We start from the raw sequence: 20499 nt of genomic DNA on the forward strand, positions 1-20499 counted from the left end.
CACACTACGCCGTCACGGATTAAAATCCTGCAGCGCACGCAAGGTCCCCCTGCTCAAGCCAGCGCATGTCCAGGGGTCTCATTTATAAAACTGTGCGTAGGATACTTACTATAAGTGTACGTGCGCCCAAAAGCCCAAATTGGCGTACGCCGAAAAAAAGTCAGATTTATAAAATCGTGTGTACACACACCTAAGCAATGTTCCCTTTATAAATCACAGATCACCTACAAGTGTGCGTACGTGGATCAGCCACGGTAAAATCTCCCGGCTGCGGAGGTTGTAGACGGTGAAAACTCAAACTCAAATATCTCTTCATTTGGTTGCCGTAATTTGGAAAGGCACAAACTCAAAGCATTTTCTGATATTAGTCCTGATCTAACTCCAAGCTCCGTCTGTCAGCTCTGTGAGCTCCTCCCTGCTTCTGCCGACAGGCAGGCTCCGCCGTTGCTAGGTTACCTATGCAAATGAGCTGCTGAACTCTTGAACTGTAGGTCAGCTCTGCTTCACTGCGGTGTCAGGTTCCAGCCTGTTGATACATGCTCATTACTATGGACAGGACCACGGCAAATCGTTTTTTTGTGGAAAAAATACATTTTGGAATATTGGATTGTATGAGATCGGCACTCGATTATTGAGGACTTGACCGGAAAGCAGTACATAAACAGAGGTAAGGATTAACACAACTTTTATGCCTTTCTGTCACATCTACTGCCGTCAAATTCGCTGTGTTCCCTAATAAGGAATAACTGCACATGGCTAAGCACTAGTAATGGCATTTCGAACATGTTTAGAGGCTAAAAACACATTTAAAACTTGCCCTGTTTAAGCCTCGTTTAAGACTGTTGGGTGCAAAATCTAGCAGGAGGATAACTCGGTGTAGGCGGCACCTTTTGTTTTCGTTTTTCTCGCTACTGACCGTACTCCTGATTTACAAACAACAGAGCTACGGGTTGAAATCGACCGGAATTCTCCTTTAACGGCTGTATTTCCAGACTTTGACATTTGATGATATATGCACAGTTTTAAAGACAGATATTTAGTTATTTACACTGTGTTGTGCAGTTATCTAATGGTATTTGGTGATATCCGGTATTCCATGCAGTTGGGCCATCTCCTAATCCTGCGCTCCGTAGCGGACAATGTTAAATATTAATAACAAGTATTTATTTACGATTTGAGTTTGAGGTGTTTATGGAACAATTATCACTCAGTACAAGTGCAAATAACACTGCTGGATTTAATCTTCATATGGTTTGAAGAAATGTGCGTGAGGCATTCTTTAATACATATTAAGAGTAGCCTAACTGTACGTACACACCGCCGCCGACTTGAGCTGCAAAGAAGCTCTGGACGCCCTGTCGAGGACGCTTGTCAAAAAGTCAGAGGAAGCTGTTTGACGCTTTGGCCGCTCTGACGTGGGAGCATTCTTCGATCATGTGCAACACACGATTGAAGAAAAAGCACAAGCAGCCACTGCACGGCCAATACACTGACACTAGAAACCTTTTATAAATTACATATATAAGGACATCATTTGTATTGTTTGTTGGTCACAGCGGTGTCTGTTAGCAGTTAGCCGCTGATCCGCAGCAGAATGCAGGCAGAGCGAGCAGCCGCCAGCTGTTGACCCGTGCAGGACTTCACTGTGAGCGGACTGTTTGGAGACCATGTGACGGCACGTTAACTGGTCCTTATACGCAAACAACGTTACATCATAAATGATAGGGGAACCCAGCAACGACGATTATGAGATTTCCCTCCATTTTCATGGAACTAATGTCTTGGTAGGAACAAAAGTTTACATCGTATGTTTCTCCAGAATCAGCCAGCGAGAAGGACGTCTATATTCCGATTGGTTGCTGCCGTTTGCCGCTGCTTGCCGCTGAACCGCGTCATAGCTCATTACCATAAAGTTGACCAAAGTTCAACTTTCTGATTGACGCTCAAAACGCTCAAAACGCCCAAAATGCGACGCCGACAGTTTTGACGCTCCTTGCAGCTGAGAGAAGCCAGCTTCCATTGAAAATTAATGACTTCCGGTATCTTTAGACGCCCAAGTCGGCGGCGGTGTGTACGTACAGTTACCCTTATTCCCACATGTACTTTCTGCAGTCTGACTTCAGTTCACCACCTCACCATCTGCGTCGCCAATTCCTATTTTGTCTCCAAAATGTGCGTACGTATGGGTCAGAGTTTGCGTGGAGGACCGCACATTCTCCCGTCAAGTTTGTTTTTTATAAATCGCAACCTTTGCGTCGGAAGTGGCGTACGCACGTTTTCAGCCCCGTTTTGTGCGTACGCCACGTTTATAAATGAGACCCCAGGCCCATCTGAAGTTTGCCAATGACCATCTGGATGATTCAGAGGAGGAATGGGAGAAGGTCATGTGGTCTGATGAGACAAAAATAGAGCTTTTTGGTCTAAACTCCACTCGCCGTGTTTGGAGGAAGAAGAAGGATGAGTACAACCCCAAGAACACATCCCAACTGTGAAGCATGGAGGTGGAAACATCATTCTTTGGGGATGCTTTTCTGCAAAGGGGACAGGACGACTGCACTGTATTGAAGGGAGGATGGATGGGGCCATATATCGCGAGATCTTGGCCAACAACCTCCTTCCCTCAGTAAGAGCATTGAAGATGCGTCGTGGCTGGGTCTTCCAGCATGACAACGACCTGAAACACACAGCCAGGGCAACTAAGGAGTGGCTCCGTAAGAAGCATCTCAAGGTCCTGGAGTGGCCTAGCCAGTCTCCAGACCTGAATCCAATAGAAAATCTTTGGAGGGAGCTGAAAGTCTGTATTGCCCAGCGACAGCCCCGAAACCTGAAGGATCTGGAGAAGGTCTGTATGGAGGAGTGGGCCAAAATTCCTGCTGCAGTGTGTGCAAACCTGGTCAAGAACTATAGGAAATGTATGATCTCTGTAATTGCAAACAAATGTTTCTGTACCAAATATTAAGTTCTGCTTTTTGATGCATCAAATACGTATGTCATGCAATAAAATGCAAATTAATTACTTAAAAATCATACAATGTGATTTTTCTGGATTTTTGTCACTCACAGTTGAAGAGTACCTATGATAAAAATTACAGACTTCTACATGCTTTCTAAGTGGGAAAACCTGCAAAATCAGCAGTGTATCAAATACTTGTTCTCCCCATTGTATGTAAGAATATGAAAAAGGTCCTTGCATGAGGCCCAAAGATTAAAAAACATGCTCAAATCAGTCTGTAATGGAGTCACAATATGTTTGTGAGAGTGAAGCCATTAAATCTTACTGACCACATTCCCTATCAGATGCTCCTGAAACACCTCAGCTAAGACTTGAGTAGCTGGAAGGCAGAGCTAGAGCCATATTTAATCACAGGCTGCACTCCGGACTGCAAGCTGCAGATATGTCATATGAAATTAGATGAAAATAGTCCCCAGCATACAGCAGCCACCACAGCGGAGAGTGAATGGAATGCAAATGAAAGAGAGAAAGAGCTTTTCAAAGCACTCTCTCCCTCACCGTTCATTTTTCCTGCACTGTGCCACCGGCTACATGATCACATAAAATGGGGTGAACATTTTTCAAAGGGTGCCAATTTCAGCTCTGCTCTGGGGAGCAATTATCTGACGAAATGCTCCTTTAGGTTTGGCAGATGATCATTAGGGTAGCGGAGGCAGGGTTTCTGGGAGGAATTGATGTTTCAGAAAGGTAAAAAAAAAAAGAAAATCAAATAATGTGCAAAGGTAATGGAGCTAAGGTAAGACATCAAGTATTGAGAACAAATAACTCCCCTTCATATCTCTTTTACAAGCATAAACCAGAAACTTAAAGTGCTCATATTATGCTTTTTGGCTTTTTCCTTTCCCTTTATTGTGTTTTGGTGCATGTTCTAGGTTTACAAAGGGAAAAAGTCCAAAGTCCACCCCAAAGGGACTTACCATCTCCACCAGAAAACACTGTTCACAAACTTCTCCAAAAGCTCTATTGTAGTCCAGCCTTTACTTCAGAGACAAACACACGTTTGTAACACACGTTATAATGCTCGCCTAGCTGCTAGTGTAGCACGTCCTCATACTCTGCTTCTGACTGGCTAGTAGTCCTTACCTAGCTACTGCGCATGTGCAACTCCCAACAAAGATGGAACAGAAGTGAGATGCCTCACTCGGTAGCTAAAACAGAGAGCTCAACACACAGGGTGAAAAGAGGAGCTGCAGCAATGTGCAGTACAACAAAAATATGGTGTTTTTTGAAGATTAAACTATGTAAACCTATTCTCATATAACCTCTAAATACAATTATGAACCTGAAAATGAGCATAATATCAGCACTTTAAAATACTTTTTCTTCACATGATAGGAAAAGTGTAGCAACCAAAGCACCACAGTAGTTTCAATATGTGACGGCAAATTAAAATTGTTCCAGCTCATAACTTTCTCTCAAACCAAAAATTGCCATTACTGCTTGTGTTAACCAAACAAAATAGAACATGTTAATAAGTGAGCTTTAGAGGTATTGGTAGGTGTATTTTTGAATTTTGGACGTAGCCATGCTAGCGTTTTCCCTGCTTCACTGCTTCCAGTTTTTATGCTATGCTAAACTAACCACATCCTGACTCTTGTGCCCTGTATCGCAAAGCAAGTTCTTACTCTGGCTCTCTATAGGGCTTTTCACACTGAGGACGAAAAGAAAAACTGATAGAAAATACAGACATTCGTTGCCGTTTTTTTCGTGTTCAAACCTTTAAAGCCCAGTTCAGACCAAAGATTCGCGATGAGACAAAACTGTTTTAGAATGTCGCAAAGAAAAGTTTCAGCGGTTTGAACCGGCCCGTCTCAGCTCGACTCAAACCAGCTGATGGTTTCGCTGCGACTCAGCTGTTCAAGTCGCAGATGCTGGTTTTGGAACGTAAGGGACGTCACCTGTTTCAACAGCCAATAGAGAAATCAGATGTTAAAGTCAGCTATAAATTATAGAAATTAAATGATCCCTAATCCATTTTATTTTCATGTTACAAACAGCTGGCCAAAATGGCGAAGTTTTAGACGGAGCCTCAACGACTGCCCAAAAGCAAGGTAACGTTATACGGTCAAGTGAGATAGAGAGAGACTGAAGAGAGAGAGAGCATCCAGTTAGAACAAAGCATTTTTGCCAATTCATCACTAGAAATGCAACTGTAGCAAGCATCTCAATATCACTAACGTTATCAACATTCATATTTAGATGAAACAAATGATATATCCAGCTACAAAAAAGCCTGTGCATTCCATCAAAAAGTAAAGTTCCACAACGTCACACAATCTTCATTGTGATTACTATAATATATCCATCCCACAACTCCACACACTGGGGATGCACTCGTTGTATGCAACACTAGTGTAGAGGTCTTCACAACTCCAAACACTTGTGCCGAAACCAAAAAAGACCCAAAAATGTACTACCTGCCCAGACTCAGAAGATGTTTTCCATGTTTCCATCAACACAGGTTTATGCAGATTAAGTAATATTGAATGACAAATGCCTCGTGGAAACAGTAAAATTTGATGATTTTGATCAATATCGACACAAAGTTTGGAAGTTCAATCTTATCGGATTTTCTCTTAAATCGGGAAATGGCTTATGCGATAAACGCTGATATATAGAAATGTAATATTAGAAATTCGTCTGCGACAATGGAATCGCTTGAAAAGTCATTTGGTGTAAGGTTGGCATAACTTGCACGGCAGCTGGATTCTCTCAATATCACCTATCACACGAAAATCCATCTCGTCAGCCTTCAAGTAATGCATTTGTGACCAAACAGCAGCTTACCGAACCAAACAGTGTCCTGTGAGAAGTTACTGGCAGCTACAGGCTTGGTTTAGGGGTGTGCGATGGCTGCAACTGTTCGTTCAAAACAACAATGACGGACGTGATAGGCGCGTTTTTATGGATCCCGCTACAGTTCTAGGCAAGACCTGCCCTACAAAGCAGCCCGATTGGTTGAGGTTTGGCCACTTGGAGTCATGTTTGTGTCCACCTGATGAATGTCCTATATTCTTTCTTTTAGCCGTTTTTGGTCTCTAAGAGAAATATCTGACTCATCAGCTGCTAGATATTCCACTTTGTTCACTAGCTAGTACAGTGGCTTTTTAGAGATTTATCTGAAAACAGCTGCCTGCTGCGGCTGAAAATTACACTATAGGTGAGAGTGAACCAAAACAGTAAGACTACGGTGGAAGATTGGCAGGCAACCGCTCTACCACTGAGCCACAGCCGCCCCTTGGTAGGGTGGAGGTGGGGGGTTTACTCTGCCGGAGAGAAGAAAGGCAGAGAAGAATGACATAAAAAGAGACGGCTAGATAACTGTGGGATAACGCAGCATTCTGTGAGCTCCTCGGTTGATTACTTGCTCTTCTAGGTGATTGTAGGCAGTAGCTCTGATGTAGTTTTATAGTGATCTGCAGCTAGCTATTTTCTCAGATTTTGTATTGACTCTCACATAAAGTATACACTGTTAAAGTATTTGTTTACAAAGTTGATTGCTTTCGATTGGACAGCACTACAATTGTCTCCTTGCAACAGGTCCACGCATAAGGTATTTACTAGCTAAAACATTACTTACAGGATAAGGCTGGTGTTACTCAATCAGGAGGAAATAGTGCATTTGATGGGGACTATTTTCAGCGGCAGATTAATCCACATTTGATGCTCTAGTGAGTATTTGGGGCAGCAGGACAGTGTATATGGGATTGAGTCAAAATATACTACTACTTGTGTGTTATATGGACCTCTATGGCACATTGGAACATCAGGCTTTGATACACACACAAATATATCATCAGAATCACACTTTAAATTGTTATTCTAGAAGCTTATTTAATTCACTAGTAGGAACCTAATAAGGAAAGACTTTGTACACACATTTAGTGATTGATATCCCAATAGAAAATATCAACCTAGGCCAAAGTGTTGGACGGACAGATGAACTCATTACCGAACCAACGTTTTCATCTTGGGTGCCCCGAATTGTCATGGCAATATGGCAATACTGACAACAGTAGCCTTGGTTGTATATTAATGTAAAGCAAAGAATTTATATATACAGTACATGTTTTTCCATTATCTCCCTTATTAACACACACAAACACACACACACACACACACACTCACACTGATATATTCCTTCTACCAAGCAACACTAATGCAACTACAAAAGGATGACTGCCTATAATTAAAGCCTGCAGAAGAGAAGTGAAGGTTGGAGTGGAGCTAGCAGCACGTCGAACAATGAAAATACCAATTAAGACTTTGGAGTCCTTGTTCTTCCTCATACATCATTTATGTTTCTGGAGGGGTAGCGTTTATACTGCAGATTATCAGCTGTTAGATCTGAACTGCAAAACAAACAGGCTCCCTGCAATAGGTGTAGTTCTCTGGTTGGCCACCAAAGGGCTCTGACTCTGTACTGACATGGTATTTGGATGCATAGACAGAGCGAGAGTGTACTTTTTGACATAGACCAGCTCTAGCAAAACAGATTTAGCAAGATTTCATTGCCATTTTAGGCCTTTATTTGATAGGACGGCAAAGGGCCACAGGTTGGAACTGAACCCTGAACTGAAAACATAGTATTGCGATATCTTCCGTGGCAATACTGTATCAACACAGACGCCAAGTATCAGTCTATTATTTTATATATGTATATATGTATATATATATATATATATATATATATATATATATATATATATATATATATATATATATGTGTGTGTATATATGTTGGTCAGTTTGTCCCATTTTGCAGCAATAAAATTGAAGTGAGATGAACAAACAGAGAAATGTATCTTTTTAGATAAAACAGATGTTGACACAGTTTCCTTTTGGAGACATAATATGAAATTGGTATAAAATTGAAGTTGGAAAAAAGGTGATAAATTGAATATATTGTAGAATATGAATATGTTTAAAATCACAATAATATTGTATTGTGACATAAGTATTGTGATAATATTGTATCGTGAGGCCTCTGGTGATTTCCACCACTAATTTTAACCAACCCATTTTCTTTTTGCCTCATAAAGGTGTAATACAGGCAATGTACAAGCATTGTTCATGAACTTGTTAAGAATACTCATTAAGTGTTACATAGTTACTTTTTACTTCTACTTTTAAAGGACTCATGGTTCTTAAAGCTTTGGTGCGTAACCTTTTTTATATTAATGAACTTAATGTATTTCTCACTATGGCTATGTTCAGAAACTGGTGTCGTCTGGCGACTTTTGCTCAGAAACTCGAGTGAAGATAATAACCTCTTCTGAAGTTTTTTTAATCCTCCGTGTCCTCCTTGGCTACTAGCAACCATGTGGAGGAGGGGTGGGGGGGAGGGGTGCGCAATCACGAAGGCTTGTGTCATGTGGACGCGCCGAAGGTTTTGTTTTCATTACTTAGAATTCCTCATGGGGAAGACAGAAACTACACACTGTAGCTTTAATTGCTTCTAATTTTAAGTTGTTATTCCCGATTACAAAAGGATTTAACTTTGCATTCCCTGAGCCTTAGGGCCGGGACACATCAGGCCGATTATCGGCCGTTAAGACAGTCTGGCGAGGTCAGTGACTCAAATCTGTTCGGTGTGTCCCGTGCCGTCGTCCGTCTGGGGGGCTGTCGGCGTTCATTTTGGCCGACCTGACCTGTTCGGTCGGCGGCAGGGCCGTCGTAACCTGACTCCGTCAGATGGATTGCTTCGCATTTGCTCGGCATATCCATCTGGGAACATTCCGTTGGAGAACTTTTGGGAAGGGGCGGAAATACTGGTTAGCTGATTGGATGAACCATCTGTTTATCACCTATGTTGGTGATAGACGGGCCAAATCAACCAATCAGATCCACGAAGCGTATGAAAATACAACCACAAGCCCGCCCCTGCCGCTGCAGGCAAAGCATAGCTCGTTAGCTCAGCATGCAAGCAACATGTCGGTAAAGGAGATTTGCCGTTTGTGTAACGAGAATTTAGGAATAAAAGACACCATTTCAGGTTCCCGGATCATATTCCAAAAGAAGGATCCAAGAGAAAAAAAGCATTAGTGAGCGGCTAACAGAATTAGGGCTACCGCTGTCTGATAATACTGGTTAGCTGATTAGATAAAACATCTGTCTATCACCACCTAACCCAACTCAAAACCAACGCTGATTGGCCCAGTCGTTAACGACTGGCTCCAAATTTTCTCTGCCTCAAGATGCCAGACTGATCTGGGAGTGGAAAACTGGAGCTCGCGAGATCAGGACGGTCTCACGAGGCTAGGGCCGTCGGGACTCACCCGGAAATGACGAGCGGAATGAGGTGACTAGAGTCTCTCAAAATCTGACGAAAATCTTTTAAACTGACCTTTGTTGAGCTGAAATGAAGACAGATTCAGCAACTGCATGGCCTATTTCTCGCTTAAAATGTTTTCAGAAACACGTTTCAGTGAACTATTTTAGTACAATATGAGATCATATTCTGAACGGTCGCCATGACAGTCCAGGTCTGAATTTCCGGAGAAAACAAACCCATGTGACGCGTTCGTCCAATCAGCTGCCGGTTTTCATTTCTTGAGCGACATTACAGATTAGCGCCGCCTGCTGTTATAGAGACGTATTATGTCTCGTCTCCTCTCGTCTTTTTGGTCTGTTCTGTGGCACTTTTTTGGACCTCAGGGACGCGACTGATCATATCGACGGGGTTTTCTGTCAACGGTCAGCCGTCGGCTATATGTGTCTACACCATTACAGACAACATTACTGCAGTTCATTTGTTATGTACTGGCGCTGTAAGTCAGCTGCTGTCCACTTGGTATTAAAACGTCTTCTTTTACTTTTCTTTGAATCATCCTCATTTCTCTTCATCCCAGTAATGTGCCACCACATTTTTTAGCTCAAATCCTAGGAAATGACAGACTTGATTAAAAATGTGAAAGAACAGTGGCAAAAAACTAATGAATGACTCAATTCTCATTGGCTACCCGCCAACGTGCAGGTAGACTGACAGTTTCACCCGCTAATGGCAAAATTCACAAGCATTTGGCGCATTTGTGCAATTTCAGGCCCTGATTGTCATTATACCTTTGCATGATGAAGTAATTCATTTCCTGAGCAATGTTTACAGGCATCTTTTGTCTTTTTCAAGTCGTGGTAGTCAAAGTTATTTTGCAGAGAACTGGGAAGTTGTTGACCATGGCAATAAACTTTTCCTCCATTTAGTTTGACCTGTTTAACCTAATTGTGTGGAGTAGAAAACCACTCTGTGGATCTGCTTAACAAGGGAATCGAAATGAGCTTTTGTCATGTTGTTAGTCCTGTACACATGACATTTGTATAAAACTGGAACTCTCTCAACCTGCCCATGTTGCACTGATGAGCACTCTTTAAGGCCTTTCAGTAGCGGTAAGTGGCTAATTTTTCAAGGTTCATTAATGTTATCCTATTGTGTCTCCAGTGTTCGAGGCTGCATGTGTCAATGGGGAGGGGTGGGGGAGAGATCTCACATGCTACTGCATAGACTATAATGACTGGATACATTATGTTGTGTTAAATTGATCAGTCAATGTTTCAAAAACTCTGCTGGGAAGAAAGCTGCAAAGAAATGTGATAAGATGACCTCCAGCGTTTACTCTCACAGCAGTAATCATTTAGCACAATAAGAGCACATTCAAGTTCACAACTCAATTTCTCTCGGGCTGAGTGGAAATATTTGGTAAAATTAGACTCTTAGGAGCCTAATCTCATGTGAAACCATGGGGATTAGCTTGCTTCATCCATGAAAAGAGAGAGAAATACATTTATGTAGCGCTACCAGCATCCCATGAAACATTTGTCACTTTTTACTTTGCAAGATAGTGTTGGGCTCTAACTGTATCCTGAACTAGTCAGAGCATGAGCAGTACACCATCTTGAATACTGAGTTATCCTTCATCGAGCAGGCCAGATCATTAAAAGACCACCTCAGATTATTAAAAATTAGGTCTGGCAATCAAAAGAGCATCTTAGACCATAAGAGATTGGACAGACATTAAAAAGGACCATCAAAAGATCAGCGATACCTATCAAAAATGAAGTAAGACTATTAAGTGTACAAGTTATACCGTCAAAGCATAGGCTGGCTCAAAAGGCATTTTTTGACCAATAGAAAACAAGGGTTGGCCATCCAAAGACCAGCTTAGACCACCGACGACAGGTTACATCATCAACGGAACAGCTTAGACTAGCACACTCAAAACTAGACCATCAGCATGGCCCACCAGTGCAGACTATCTTGTAGACCAGGGGTCTCCAACCTTTCTTCATCTGAGGGCTACCTTAAAATAATTAAAGTGGCCATGAGCTATTTGCATCACATCGCTTACATTTATTTACATAATAACACACATAATATCACAACATAACACACATAAGCTGAATGAAGCTACCGTTTACTGAAATTGCAATAGCCAAGGTTTATGAAAAATCTTAACCATGACTACTTTACACTTCTTTAGCCCACACAGTTAGCTACATCACTGGAAATATTCCCATTATGGTCCAAGAAATAATTACCACTTTACACGTCTATGGCCCACAAAGCTAGCTACCTCACTTTTAATACCGTGGTGATTTTGTGTCTCAGTTCGTCAACCTATTGGCAAGCTTCTGGAAACCTGCTCACGAGGATACACAAGGAAAGGGCCAGCATGGACATTTTCAACACAAGGCCAGACTATCAAAGAACAAGCATAAACCAACAAATGTCCGGTTTGACCATCAAAAGACCAGTGTAGACCATCCAAGACTAAGTCAGACACTCAAAAAGCCAGCTTAGACCAACAAAGACCACCCTAGACCATCTGGGAACATACTTGACCGTCAAAAGATCTGCTTGGACCAACAAAAACCAGGAACGAAAAAACTAGCTTCAAATCATTAAAAGACAATTACAAAGTAATTTGAGCTGCAACTTTTTCAATGGGGACACAGGTTGAAATAATTTGGCACTAGTTTGTAATTAGTTTTTTAGTCTGTGCTCTTGTGTCTTAAACAATCACTCCCTTGAGGCAGTATGAATGTACTGTACTGCCATTGTGTCTCTCTCAGATTAGACTATTTGGCAGCTGCTCACAACAGTGGATGCCTGCAAACCCTGAGTGTGCAGCAATGGAACAAGAATGGATCCCTGAAAGGCAGAATGAATAATGACCATACCTTATTATGAGCAACATAGCATACACTGATTGCTGGCGAATGTGTGGATTAATGTCCTCTGTCTATTTTTATGTAAATGAATAAACAGTGTTCATGCTGTTCACGGACAGACAACAGCAAATCAGTCATTTGCAGCAGCAGCACCATTCTGACCTGATCCTGTTATTAAAAGAAAATATACAACAGCCCACAACAGCAATGTGTTTGCATGGAAGTCATTTACTTGTAATTGATGCAGGTTTTGCTTTCACTGCAGGCAGCATTTTGATATATTTTATGTTCAGTGAGCTTTTAATTTATAATAGCACCATCATTGAGCAATGTTGTCAATTTCTCTTCTAACATGCAGCCTTATCACTTTTTTTGTTCTGTCTTTGTGTTCAATGAAGAAAGTAGCCTACAGATGAAATGGTGTCATAGGGATGTCATTAGTGTTGCAGGTATCTGGTCATATATCAAGTATTCGGATGGAAAATATATATATATATATATATATATATATATATATATATATATATATATATATATATTGAAATGATGATGGCACTTGATAAAAGGTCAGGAGATCACCAAAGTTACTGCAATTCATCCTCTGACGATCCATGTCTGTACAAAATTGACAATCCATCAAACAGTTGATATACACTCACCTAAAGGATTATTAGAAACACCTGTAAGATTTCTCGATAATGCAATTATCTAATCAACCAATCACACTGCAGCTGCTTCAATGCATTTAGGGGTGCCGTCCAGGTCTAGACAATCTCCTGAACTCCAAACTGAATGTCAGAATGGGAAAGAAATGTGATCTAAGCAACTTTGAGCGTGGCATGGTTGTTGGTGCCAGACGGGCTGGTTTGAGTATTACACAATCTGCTCAGTTACTGGGATTTTCACGCACAACCATTTCTAGGGTTTACAAAGAATGGTCTGAAAAAGGAAAAACATCCAGTATGTGGCAGTCCTGTCCTTTGCCCAAGCTCACCAAAATTGGACAGTTAAAGACTGTAAAGATTTTGCCTGGTCTGATGAGTCTCGATTTCTGTTGAGATATTCAGATGGTAGAGTCAGAATTTGGTGTAAACAGAATGAGAACATGGATGTGATGCCTTGTTACCACTGTGCAGGCTGCTGGTGGTGGTGTAGTGGTGTGGGGAATGTTTTCTTGGCACACTTTAGGCCCCTTAGTACCAATTGGGCATCGTTTAAATGCCACAGCCTACCTGAGCATTGTTTCTGACCATGTCCATCATTTTATGACCACCATGTACCCATCCTCTGATGGCTACTTCCAGCAGGATAATGCACCATGTCACAAAGCTTGAATCATTTCAAATTGATTTCTTGAACATGACAATGAGTTTACCGTACTAAAATGGCCCCCACAGTCACCAGATCTCAACCCAATAGAACATCTTTGGGATGTGGTGGACCGGGAGCTTCGTGCCCTGGATGTGCATCCCACAAATCTCCATCAACTGCAAGATGCTATCCTATCAATATGGGCCAACATTTCTAAAGAATGCTTCCAGCACCTTGTTGAATCAATGCCATGAAGAATTAAGGCAGAATTAAGGCAGTTATGAAGGCGAAAGGGGATCAAACGCGATATTTGTAGGGTGTTCCTAATAATCCTTTAGGTGAGTGTATTTCATAGTGGAAGCATGGCTGAAAACAACTTGCACAAACGATATGGGAAATATCGGACAATTACATCTTTGTGCAAACCCAGACTTCATGACCAGCATCCACAAAAATACAAACAGCCCTTCTCAGCTTACTTGCAGGGGCCAAGAAACGTATGTATGTTCAAAAGGCAAATGGGCACAAAGCGCCGCAAGGTTGCAGTCTTTTTAGCGGTCGTTGTTGTTACATTTAGCCAACAAAAGGTGACTGTCAACCAGGTACAGAGCTCTGCAAGAGCACAGGCTTTTACAACCGTAAACATAGCAGCCTCTAGCTGCTGCACTGTGGAGTAATGTCTGTCTAAAAGCTAACATTGACATTGTGGGTCAATGGGTTCAGCATTTTCAACCTGGCAACCCCTGTGAACTTCAATGCTGGGGAGGAGGATCCGGGGGAGACTACTCTCTCCAGTATTTAGAATTTTAACTGCAGTAACCATTTTAAACGCTAGCTGTCTGTATTCCATATTGGACCTTTAAGAGCAACTATAAGCGTTATATGTCAAATACCTAAGCTCTCTACACAAACCTGGGATACAAACAGTTTTAGGGAAAAAGAAATTCTATCCATGTACAGGGGATTTTGGCAAATAAGTGTTCTATGAATTACATTCATATACAACTATTTTACAATAACATTTTTGGAAAACACGTATGCAATTAGGAGTATAAAAATGTCAAATCTTGATTTTATGATTTGTTGCATTTTGTAGCTTTATTAGATAGATGACAGTAGAGAGATGACAGGGGATGAGGGAAGAGAGAGATGGTAAACAACATGTAACAAAGGTCCTCAGCCAGCCCATAGAATGTGGAAATAGTAGCATGATGTAGCATCTGTGACGTCATCCATTAGTTTGTGAACTGCCGTTTTGAAGCCTCAAGTTTGGCGATACATATTGTGCTGAATAGTTGTATGTGAACATAATTTGTGTGGAGTAGGAGACAATGATTCAACCCTACAAAGCCGTTAAAGTCCAGATTAGCAGTCATGGGTGGCAAACAGTCCTGGTGATTCTGTTGAGTGTATGTGAACAGAGCAGCAGATAGCATAGACGGGGCAATCAGTGAAATGTTTCAGGGTGAGAAGGAAATTCACATGTCAGCAGTTACAACGGATAACACATTCTCTGATTCTAATGGGATACCATGTGATGGCTGCAATTTCGATATAGCCTTTCACTAAGGTCTGGATAGTGTGGACTGGCAAGCCACCGTCTCTTCTTGCCTGCTTTCATTCTTGTCATGTATTACCATATGTAGATATTACCATACTGTACAACAAGATGATGAGACAGCAAGTTTGGAATCATCTCTTATGTGTGAATCATGTGCTATCATATGCTGTTGGCAGACAACCACAAACCTCTTTCACTCTGTGAATCACACTCTGAAGACCTGAAAGGATGTCCCACGCCTTAGGACAATTCAGTGCTTGGGAATTGGCCATATTATGCATCATTGTGAAATGCCCTTCGTACTCCCACTTATGTAGAAGATTGCCAATTGGAATTCCTTTCTGCTATCAAGAATTGCACTGCAGTGAAACACTCAGTATGGAGGGTGAGGGTGAAGGCTTAACAGTCAGTTAGGTTTTGAATTGTGACACTTTCCCAATTATTAGATTTTACCCATTTTCAAATCATTATTTAATACATTTCACAAAATTCTGCAACCACACAGATGAGGGTGTAGGGTTAGAAAAAAAAGGGGGAAAACAGCATGGGATACCAGTTTCCTGGCCTTATACGCAACCCATTTTGATGAAGGCAGCAAATATTGAAATCTGCCAGATTGGAGAGAACCAAAAGTTCCGGGACCTTAAACTGATATATTTGCCATGTCATGTTAGTAATTGTTGTTGTTCCTAACAACTAAAAATGACACTTATAGTAAGTTTACGGGGTTAGGGGTTAGTTTCTCATGAGTCATAATTTTACCTTCTTTCTAAAATTGATGTAGTTTTTTTTTTTATGTGTATTAGTTCAAATTCCTGGCAATGTTTTTGAACACTCTCTAGTCAACAACACTAGCGCTAATCTGGTGAGCATGAGTTCCCCTAATCCTACAAAGGTGGTCTGAAAGATACTACGGGGCATAGTTGTTAAACATTATGCACCACACTTAGTTATAGTTGCACAGCTTGAACCCTCAAGGGTTATTAGTTGTCAAAATGTGCTCTACACAAGCCTGACTAACTTGTTCTAAGAGATCTGCAATTTCACTTTCCCTTCACTCGTGTCAGCTTAAGTTTGCTGTTCAATGAGATTAAGACAAAGGAAGCTATCAGTTGTATCACAACCAAGAAATTTAACAGTCAAAGAGATATCAATCAAGCCCAATCTTCAGATCCACACAGTGCTGGGAGAAGATCTAGACTTTAAAACTGTTCCTCTCAATTATTACTCATGGTCTATTGGTAATCAGTATTGCTGGAGAAAGCCTGTATGGGAATATGACTTTCCAAGACTAAAAGATTTTGAGTCTGTGATGTGTGCAATACATACCGACACAGACCAAATGTCTTCATGGTAATACATTCCTGGTAAATGCAGTGTCTCAGATAACTAACGCTGTATAAGGTATGACTCATCTTGTGCTTGGTGTCTTTCAGAGGCAAACTTAATGACAGTTCTTTGTTTTCTTACAGGTTTTCATAATTCAGGTCACAGGAAATGGGAGCACAATGTGTCCTGAAGGGAAGCTTCAGTAGGAACCTTGTGATTTCTCCACACTCTGCAATGGCTGTGAGACTCAACAAGACAACATAAGTGCAGGAGCCAAGCAACACAACACAAGTAGACACTCGATGTGATTTGACTCTCCGGGACACCGCATTGCAATCAACAGATTGAGTGTTTTGTATCTATGCTTACTGTGTGTCCAAGTGGTTGTAGCTTGGTTTTGATCAGAACTCTGCACTTACTACAACCTGGAACAGATGGGCAATAAGATGTTTACTCATGAAAGAAAATGGAATACTACATGATTGCCCACTAAGAATCCTGTGAATCAGGCTGTACAGTAGATACCTTGCGAATTCCTGCATACCCCGTATTGCTTGTGTAGCTAAGAGGAAAATGAGAATATATAGGTTGTCTGGACTTTATAATGAAAATTCTCTTGGGTGACAGTGGCAAAGAAGTTCCTTTTGAAATATGAACAGGATCCTTTTTTTCTGTGAATTGTCATAGAAACCAAAAGTCCTGACACTTTTAGTCTAGCTGTTGTTCTGCTAACTCAAGGAATGTCTCATTATCTTACTATATTAGATAAATGAGTACTAATACAGAACTCGCTATTAGGATTTGAACCCTTCATGATTTTAACAAAATAACAAAACAATGATTAGTTAGTATTTGAAAAACTACAGCCCCTAAGAAGTCTTTTCAGAGTGTCAGCACAAGTATGACGTGTTTTAGATATCTACGCCATTCGGTACACCCTGTCCACTCTCGTAGCGGCAGCCACTTGACAAGCTTGGGCTTGTGGGCTGAGGTGTTCTTGAAAGGTTGCTAAAATAGAATGATTGAATGAATAATAAAGTATTACCATCCCTGCCTAGACAAATGTAGTAGGCCGCACAACCTACTGTTGATCAAGGTTATGTTTTAGGCCTGGCTCTTTGGCAATCGGTGGTATTACAAATCCAAGAAGCCCAAAAGCTTGACTTCAGCTCTCTGTAACTTCATTAGCTAGCACCATTATCATTTAAACTTAAAGTTAACATCAAATACCCACCAAAACTGACCATGGATTTCAATGGGAGCCGGGACTATGGGTCCTACCCAACAGGGCTGCCCTATAACACAAGCACGGACTACGAGTACTACTACCCAGAGCTTTACGCTAGTAGAATCATCCTCCCATCTATCTATGCTCTTGTCTGCTGTATAGGTCTTATTGGCAATGCCATGGTCATCTACGTCATTCTGAAATATGCCAAAATGAAAACAGCCACAAACATTTACATCCTCAATTTGGCAATTGCTGACGAGTTGTTCATGTTAAGTGTTCCTTTTCTGGCCACATCAGCTGCCATCCGCCATTGGCCCTTCGGGTCGCTGATGTGTAGGTTGGTGCTGAGTGTGGATGGTATCAATATGTTTACATCAATCTTCTGCTTGACTGTGCTGAGTGTGGACCGTTACGTAGCAGTGGTCCACCCTATCAAGGCTGCCCGGTACCGCAGGCCCACTGTAGCCAAAGTAGTCAATGTGTGTGTATGGGGGCTGTCACTTTTAGTTATCCTGCCCATCATTATCTTCGCAGACACTGTCCGGGCGCCAGACGGTGCTGTGGACTGTAATTTCTTGTGGCCTGAATCGGCGTGGTCAGAGGCATTTGTGGTCTACACGTTTCTGTTGGGGTTTCTGCTGCCGGTTGGAGCCATCTGCTTATGTTACTGTTTAATGGTGGCCAGGATGCGAGCAGTGGGGCTAAAAGCAGGCTGGCTTCAACGACGGCGCTCAGAGAAGAAGATCACCCGCATGGTGCTGCTAGTTGTGGCCGTGTTCGTTCTCTGCTGGATGCCCTTCTATATCATCCAGCTGGTCAGCGTTTTCCACCGTCCCCCAGACCCCATGGTGACTCAGCTTTTTGTCATCCTCAGCTACGCTAACAGCGGCGCCAATCCTATCCTGTACGGCTTTGTGTCTGACAATTTCCGGCGGTCATTCCAGCGCATTGTGTGTTTCCGCTGGCTGGAATCTGGGCTGGATGCGGAACAGGTAGATTACTGTGCTGTAGCTTTGAAGAGACAAGCAACATGTAACCCTCTGGATTTTCCCAAGGACTGTATGGCTTCTGATATGGTGTTTCGCAATGGGACATATACCTCCCGTACAACCACAATGTAGTGGTAGAGTTTTATTGTCTTAAGGTTTATAATGGGGAGATTGATATCCTTTTCATTCATACATTATAAAACTTAAACTACATAGAGTTCAAATATATCATCATTTTTTTGTAATATCCCCTGAAGTACACAGGTGTGCCATACAGAAATGGACTTGACAAAGTGTAAACTCCTTAATAAGAATTTTGCGATACGGAACACAAAGTTGAGAAAGCCAGAAGAACAACTAATGGATAAGCAGAAAATGTAAAGTTCAGAAGCTGATCTGACTGGCTGACATGTTAAGAGAAAAACTGAAAAAGATGTATTTAACTGTAAGAATCCCACAAATGTTCTGTAAGTGGGCAAGGATGTAAAGCACCAATGACTGTAAGCACAAAATGGTTATTCTTATTGACATGTATCAACTTACTTTAGGTTATAGCCAGCCCTAAGTATAAGAGGCTGCTTGGATACCCCGCAAACTAATTACAAATGTAAAATACCATGATTGTTTGTCAAAATGTAACTGTTTATTTACAAATACACCCCCAAAAAATCATCCAATGACACCCCCAAAATGCCCAAATTATACAGTTCACAGATGTATTTTAACAATTCAGATTACCTTCAGATTAATTTGGCAAAAACACAGTTATGACGACCTGTCACATTCACATAGTTACACCAGTACAACCACATTCTGATCTGCTGGCCACTGAGCAGCTCCACTGGAGCGGCTGAGGTTAAGGGCAAGGGCACCTCAGTGGTGGTGATGAGGGAGGCGCTGCTCTTTCACTTTCCCCACCAAGATTTTATCCTGCTGGTCTGGGGATTGAACTGCGCTTCTCTAACCTCTAGGTTAGCTGCCCCAAATATATTATACAAATAATATATTATATTACAAATATATTGTACATATTGTTTTTATTCAATTATTTCCAATTACTTCTATTTTGCTGTGTTTTTTACAGTCTGTGAAACTCAACACGGCTGATAAAAACTGCAGATGTTTCAAAATAAAAGCCTGTACTATTCCTATGCCATTCTGATCATACACTTTGTTAAACTTTTTATCACAGTGTCCTCACTACAATTGAACCTTTTTTTAACATAGGTTTACTTTACAATATTTTACACAATCTTCTCAAGTCCTCTTGGACTGCACTAAACCAATATTGTTTAAATTTCACCACGTTTAAATATCTCTTTCAAACTTTTAAATGTAATTGATTTTATCTTATCAATTTTATATGTAGTTGTTCTGCGGATTTGTTCAACACAAAGTTCAAACCAAAATTGTTGACAAATTGATATTTCTGAGAAAAGACAACACAGGCTTAATTTCATAGTATACTAGTGTGCGAGTTTTACTTTTCAGTAACACAGATTGATTTATTAATGTAAAAAAAACAACAACAAAAAACACTTTGGGTGTAGTACAGTGCGTTGCCTGTGTGGGGCTTGTGTTGGCCCTCGATATCCCCCAGATAGGAGAAAGGTTAAATTAAATGTGTCACTTTCTCCAGGCTTTAAAATGTTTGATTTATTTTTTCTGTGTACATTTATGTATTTGATGTATCTATATATGTTAATTGTTTGTTGGTGGACCTGTTTGAATTTGAGGTTTGTCTTTGCAAACTGGGCAAGAGCTGTTCTGCTTCAGTTGAACAACATGACAGAAATGGCTGAAAAAAATATGATGTACTGTATATGTTGAGTTCATGTTTCTAAATTTCAAACGCTCACAAAATGATCTTTTCACCCGTGATTTCACTTTGTTGTTGTTT

At 41.1% G+C, this 20499-nt stretch overlaps 1 protein-coding gene across 1 annotated transcript in view; it reads left to right on the plus strand.

The window, feature by feature from the left end:
- Nucleotides 1-19487, plus strand: part of sstr1b (somatostatin receptor 1b) — a 36912-nt gene extending 17425 nt beyond the window's left edge. Inside the window, exon 2 of the mRNA XM_028564922.1 lies at nt 16523-19487. Within this exon, the coding sequence (XP_028420723.1) occupies nt 17625-18731 (1107 nt within the window). The 5' untranslated portion in view covers nt 16523-17624 and the 3' untranslated portion in view covers nt 18732-19487. The remainder of the gene's footprint in view (nt 1-16522) is intronic.
- The last annotated feature ends 1012 nt before the right edge of the window (nt 19488-20499 follow it).

This window comes from Perca flavescens, chromosome 19 (genome assembly GCF_004354835.1).
Source record: "Perca flavescens isolate YP-PL-M2 chromosome 19, PFLA_1.0, whole genome shotgun sequence".
Classification (NCBI taxonomy): Eukaryota; Metazoa; Chordata; class Actinopteri; order Perciformes; family Percidae; genus Perca; species Perca flavescens.